A 6,782-nucleotide genomic window follows, 5' to 3' on the forward strand; every position below is an offset into this window, starting at 1 on the left:
GGGGCATGACTCTGCAGGGCAGTGACAGGAGCTGGTTACCTCATTAAGTCTGAGGCGTGCAGCCTGTCGCCTGCAGCTCTTCATCTGACAGCTCACTGTGGCTGCTGCTGACTGTTCACTTACTCCCTGCAATATTTCAAACTGATCCACTGTAAAAAAAAAAAAAAAAAAAAAAAAAACAGAAAATGCTATTATTTCATAGTCATTTCATGTTTTACCACTTCAATGTTTCTAATGTGAAGCTACAACAGAAGGAAATGTTCAGTTCACAAAACTGCAAATATATAAATAATGCAATACTTTCATCACTGGACCATAGGCTCAATTGACAATGACAGATAGTGACTCAACATTTATTTAAATTAAAATGTTTAGGATTATTAAAAAAACATTCCACAGCACCTTAGTGCAGAGACAGTGTTGTAACATTATTTATCCAGCAGATGGCATAAGCTATTTAAGAAGTCTTAACTCATGAGAAACCGCTTTTATTTTTTGATCTTGTTTGGTAGTTACTTTTAAATATAATCTATTTACCAAAGTGGTTACCAGCATGTTATCAAAGCTCAAACTCAAGTCACAGTTCTTCAAGTAAGTGCAAAAGTAAATGAGGTCTATCTTATGGAAATATTGTATTGATAATAACTGTAGCAGACTGACAATGTGTGCATTATTTTTTCTAATAAAAAGATAATCTCATAACACAGGTGTCTTGTATTAACCTGAGCTGCAGTGATGACTCAGGGAGTAAAATCAGCCACAGTCAAATGTTACTAAACGCATAAAATAAACTTTGCACAATTAAAATGCAGCTAAAATCATCAATGTGCATTTAGTGTTTGAATAAATGATTGATTTGCGGATGATGTACCTGTCACTGTGGAGCTGTGTCCATGTCCAGAGTCTCTGTGATTGGTCAGGGTCAGGGGGCGTCACCAGGATGTGACCCTGGAGGACAATTACTCTGGAGCAAGTTAGATGTTCAGCAGAATTTTCCACAGTTAAAAGTGAACGGGCATCATAGTGCCGAAAACCCAGAATTAACTCTTATATTTCCTCACTTAATCAAAATCCTGCTTCGTACAGGCCTCAGGTGTGGCTCGGGCAGCGGATGACCCACAATTCAGCACCTGCAAGAAGAACCAGAAACAGCAACAGGGACCTCTGGCACATATGACGCTTGTTCTCACAACACGCTTCCAAGAAGTCACATGATTGTCAAGAAATGAAAGAAAAATCATGTTGCAACCACCCGTGAATTTAGGGAAATTCTGTCTGCAGCCAACAGGACATGGTATGACTTGCACAAACAGTCTTTCGCACAGCATTTCTATTTTGGGTTATTACCTCTGCCTCTCTGACCACCTTCCAAAGACAATGACAGATAAAGCACGTATTTTACAGTTCAAGGCAGATACTGCACTATGCATTTAGACAAACGCTGCATCTACAAACTTTTTTTAGTCATCTTGAACTACCTGAGATGAGGGAAAATGCTAATATAAATTTTATATTCATATATATATAGTGCGTGTGTGTTTCCAAATAAATACAAGAAAAGGTTCTTTTTCTCATGCCTATACATAAACTTTTTGTCACACCTGTGTAAAAATGGATTAAGTAAAGACAAATTGAAGGATAATTAAGTCAATATTTGATTGCCACATGCAACAGTACATACAGTATCGTAAGTCAAAAACATAAATCGAAAGTACAGCAGGAATTTCCCTTAGGGCGATGCCCTGACAAGGTTTGCAAAAAAGAAACAAACACTTCATATGAAAAAAAGACGCACTAGTCAGATGCCAGCAGATCATCCCGGGTGTCCTGGTGACACACACCGCTTCTCATCTTGTGAACAGGTGAGTGTCAAACTAAACCAAAATGTATTACTTTCGTAAATAGCAAAAACAGTTAAGCTACATAATACAGTGAATAGTTTTAAAACCTGTGTTTTCATGCATCTTTATGAATAATTGATACATGGATGGAGGTCTGATACAAATTCTTGAGTTCTGACGCTTCTAATTCAGAATATTTTGCTAAATTTTTCACTATTTTTAAAAATGACCACAATAGATATGCATTATTTTTCAAGATAACTGTTATAAATAGTGTATGAATTCCTGAGCTATGACCAAAAACAGATTTTGTGAGGTCACATTAATTTTGTTCCCTTGACCAGTGACCACCAAAATCATATCTGTGGTGGTTTGTGCCAACTTTGAGGAAATTCCCTCCCCCGTGTTCTTGGTATATCATGCTTCTACATTAAACATTGTTTGAAATTATGTTTTGTTAAAATAAATTAATAAAAATTCTAATTTTTTTTTCTTTTTTGACCATATTCGACAGTTCTCCCTAAAAATGGCTGAATTTGACGCGGATATCAAAGATGAAGAACTATTTAAAACACTCATAGCTTCACTCAGTGCTAACAGATTCATGACTCCCAAAAACAACGAAAAAATTCTTCTCAAGAAGCTGCAGGGACTGGTTACAAACATCAAATGGAGTCCGGCGGATGCAGCAGAATTGTTAAATGCTCTTCTGAAGCGATTTGAGTTCACAACAAAGGACAGATCGCATCTCGTTTCATGGATGCTGAACACACTGCACTGTATAGAGATTAACTGCATCACTCCTACTTGGAGATGCCAAACAGGAAAGACACTTATCGAGCTGGTCCAAGACAAAACTGTAACAGATGAAGACCTCAAGACACGTATAGCCAGTGACACAGAAAAGCAACTGGATGAAATTCTTGAAGAAATCCGTCAAAAAAAGTTAAACCAAATTGAAGAAAAACTGTTACGTGATGTGAGAGACATTGTTTCATCAGTTGATAAAGATCTTACTTCAGGCAATAATGGATCACGGCGGAGTCACCTGCAACAAGTCTTGCTGAAACTATGTCGGGCAGCTGCCGAAACTCACTTCAGACCACGACTGACACAGATGGTGAGCTGGTGCATTATGGCTCTTTCCAAATCAGGACGGCTAATACAGGTTGGCACTGGAGAGGGGAAGTCATGTATTGTGGCAATGTTTGCCGCTTTCCGAGCTATGGAAGGACAGAAGGTAGACATTATGTCCAGCTCATCAGTTCTTGCAGAAAGAGATCTGAAAGAATGGCAAGAATTTTATGAAGATTTGAACATCAGTGTCAGCTGCAACACCAACAAACAAGAAACAGACTTAAAAAAGTGCTATGAGTCACAGGTTGTCTACGGTACGGTGGAACAGTTTGCTGGGGACTGGCTTCGGCACCACTTTCACAGAGAAGACGTTCTTGGGCAAAGAAAATTTGAATGTGCAATTGTGGATGAAGTGGATTCCTTGATGCTAGACAAGGGTCTTCATGTGGTCTATCTAAGTACCTCTATGCCTGCTCTGCAACACCTCAATCCACTCTTGGCATTCATATGGGCCACTGCTAATCAGTACAGCGAGACTGACACAGAGTGCACACAGAGTGTACAAAGAGCTGTCGAAGCAAAAATAAAAGATGCCCTGTGTTATACACCATGTGAGCTGAGCCAAGACAAATGTCGTGTCTATGTCCCAGGCTTTCTTAAAAATCTGGTTGAGTCTAAACTAAAGGTTTGGATTGAAAATGCATTCTACGCACAAACGATGACAATGGGCCATGAATACATCATTGAGGAACACGGAGTAGTGCCTGTCGACTATAGCTGCACAGGTGTTGTTGAAAACCACATGAAATGGACAGATGGACTACAGCAGTTTCTTGAAATGAAACACATGAAGTCCAAGCTGAGTGACATGACAGCCATCACAAACTATATGTCCAGCGTTGGCTTACTTCAAAAGTATGGCGATCAGATCTTTGGAATCTCTGGGACTCTTGGCCAACAAGCTGAAACTGAGACTTTGCAGAAAATCTACGAAGGAATAAAGACCTGTCAGATACCTTCATTCAAACGCAGAAAGCTTTTTGAGGTAGAAGGTGTGATTGTAGATGATGAAAAAGACTGGATTGAGAAAATCTGCAAAGTTGTGACTGCACAAACTAACCCTACTCTTTACAGGGATGAAAGGGCTGTGTTGCTCATCTGTGAGACCATCAATCGAGCTAAGATTCTTTATCGTGCTCTTGGAGATAAAGTTACAAAGAAAAATCTTTACATAAATAACAACATGGACAATACTGCAATTTTTGCCAAGAAGGTTGAGGCAGGAGAGGTCATTATAGCTACAAATCTTGCAGGCCGCGGGACAGACCTTCAGGTTTCTGATCAGGTTAAGAAAGCTGGAGGTCTGTTCGTTGTGCAGACCTTCCTGCCAAAGAATGCTCGTGTGGAGGCCCAGGCATTTGGCCGCACAGCGAGACAAGGATCTCCTGGGTCTGCTCAACTCATTGTCTGCGCCAACCATCTGTCAAAATCATTCAAATTGCTGGCTTTAATTGGCAAACTTCGAGCTTTTCTAGAAAATATGGTAAATGACATGCTAGTTCATCTTTTTGTGGTGCAATTTAGATCTTACCAAAAAAGCCACAGCGATGAAGTATTTGAATCTTTGGCTTCGACAGCATTGCATATTTTGACAAAAACCTCTGATTCAGAAATGAAGACAATTAAAGATGCCAGAAATGACAATGTGAAAAAAGCACTAGCTAGCTACGAAGAGAGTGACATCCCTAAAATAAAGAAGAAGGAAGAACTCTTCAGTCACTATCTGGACACACTAGATGAAGTCTACAAAAGCAGTAACAACAGGCCAGCAGATTCGGATTTGTCTGCCCTGAATGAATTCTGGGGTATGTGGCTACTCACAAACTTCAATGAGAATGATTCTATTATGGTCTTAAAAGACAAACTAAGAGAAGACCTAAAAACAGCCAGGGAAAAACTCAAACAGAGGGAATCACCCTCATCAAACCTGCACCACTACACTGCATTTGGCAATGATCTGCACCAAAAGGGACAAATTGCAGAGAGTATCAATATGTACACAAAGGCCATACAGGAGGACCACTGTTGGGCGGCAATTGCATATTACAACCGAGCTTTTGCAACTTTATCTCAACATGAGCATCATGATTCAGTGTGCATCATTCAAGCTCAGGAAGATTTGCAAAATGCACTCAAGTCTGTTGAGCTCTACGTTGAACAAACTGAGGCAATTTGCAGGTACACCACAGAAGTCAATGACCTCCACAGCGATTCAATCAGCAGATTTGACATCCACATGATAGCCAAATACCAAATGCTGTTTATGTTCAAGGCAAACATAAATGAGGCCATAAAAACAGTTGACAGGGCAATAGATTTAGGTAGGAATGTAAAAGTGAGTAAGTATCAACTCTTCCTCCTGGTTCCACTGGTGTATTTTGTGCCCCTCATTTCGACCCAATCACTGTCTCAAATCTGGTCCAGAGACCCTCTGAAGGTGCTCAAACTCATCAGTAATCCCTCCTTTGACATTTTCAATGAACTTGAGTGTCTTAAATCTCTGGGCCTGACTCATGTCTATACCTTAGACACACAGTTCTCTCTGGGTGGATTTTTAGCAAAGAAACTCGGGATCAGACGCTGAGCTCTTGATGAGACAGCAGGCGTTTGACACTTGGGCAAAACAATCAAGCAAGCAACAGAGCAGGCAATGGTGTTGTCAGGAAATTTTGTTAGCCACAGATTTTCAGGAATTAAGAAACGCAGCCCTGTTCAGGTTTGCTGCATGGCTGGTTATTAGTTAATCTCTCTTGTTATTCAAAGTTATTTCATCACTGTATGTTTTGGGGAAAGTCCTAACCCTAACCATGTAATCATAATTTAACCAGTCAGAGGTAGAAAAAGTTTCAGTTGTTTCTACTTTTTTATGTTTTTGATGTTTCCACTGTTACAGTACATGTAGTATGGTTTATATTTCTAATAAATTGTCAGGTTGAAAAATGCTAATTCATCTTTAGTAATAACAGTTAACACAACACTAATCAAAAGGATCGTGATGTATTTTACTGTACTTTTTACAAACACAAATATATAAAGATATCATGTAATTATAATTTTCAGATATATTTTGTTGTTTTTAAAAGATGCATTTACTTCATCGTATATTCATTCATTCAAATAACAAAGTAATATATTTCTCATAAACTGTCAGGTCAATTGAAAACTGTTAATTCATCTTTAGTAATAACAGTTAACACAACACGAATCAAATGGATCTTAATGTATTTTACTGTACTTTTTACACACAAATACATACAGATATTGTGTTATTCTCATTTTCAGATATATTTTTTGTTGTTTTTAAAATATGCATTTACTTGATCATATATTCATTCATTCAAATAAAGTAATATTGTGACACTGATACTACACTGATATTGTACTTATAATTTCAGTTTTTGGAACATACCTGAAAACACTGAAAAGTTTTGTTCACAGTTATTTCTTATTGACACTTTTAGGGTAATTGAAGTAATTAGGTTTTTTATTCACTTAAGACTTAGCCTGTATTTTTGAAGAACTAAACAAAATCATTTTTTGTGATGTTACACTTTTGATTCTGTATAATAAAAATCAAGCTTTCGTCACAGAAATGGATGGACTATTCATTTGAATTACATACTACTAAACTATATTAACAAATGTAGTAATAATAACAAAAACACTAATCCAATTTGGAGAAACAACTGTCATATAAGTAGAGCATTTATTACTTTCAGTCTCTGAGGAGGTAGTGAAAGACTCTTCAGGTAAACAACATTTCTGCATGAAGGTTACTGAAGATAATCATTTCATTTCTGCCTC

At 38.0% G+C, this 6,782-nt stretch overlaps 1 protein-coding gene across 1 annotated transcript; it reads left to right on the plus strand.

Moving 5' to 3' along the window:
• The first annotated feature begins 1,788 nt into the window (after positions 1-1,788).
• Positions 1,789-5,811, plus strand: LOC121961841 (protein translocase subunit SecA-like). The gene is made up of 2 exons (XM_042511887.1): positions 1,789-1,862; positions 2,356-5,811. The coding sequence occupies exons 1-2, from the start codon at positions 1,803-1,805 to the stop codon at positions 5,560-5,562; spliced, it is 3,267 nt and encodes a 1,088-aa protein (XP_042367821.1). The 5' UTR covers positions 1,789-1,802; the 3' UTR covers positions 5,563-5,811.
• The last annotated feature ends 971 nt before the right edge of the window (positions 5,812-6,782 follow it).

Source organism: Plectropomus leopardus, chromosome 23 (assembly GCF_008729295.1).
Source record: "Plectropomus leopardus isolate mb chromosome 23, YSFRI_Pleo_2.0, whole genome shotgun sequence".
In the NCBI taxonomy this organism is placed as follows: Eukaryota; Metazoa; Chordata; class Actinopteri; order Perciformes; family Serranidae; genus Plectropomus; species Plectropomus leopardus.

What these genes read in the sequence shown, in the direction of transcription:
- LOC121961841 (XM_042511887.1), top strand. Translation starts at nt 1,803, where the DNA reads ATGCCAGCAGATCATCCCGGGTGTCCTGGTGACACACACCGCTTCTCA. An exon ending in GCTTCTCATCTTGTGAACAG is followed by an intron (nt 1,863 to 2,355) that starts GTGAGTGTCAAA and finishes CATATTCGACAG; the next exon opens with TTCTCCCTAAAAATGGCTGA.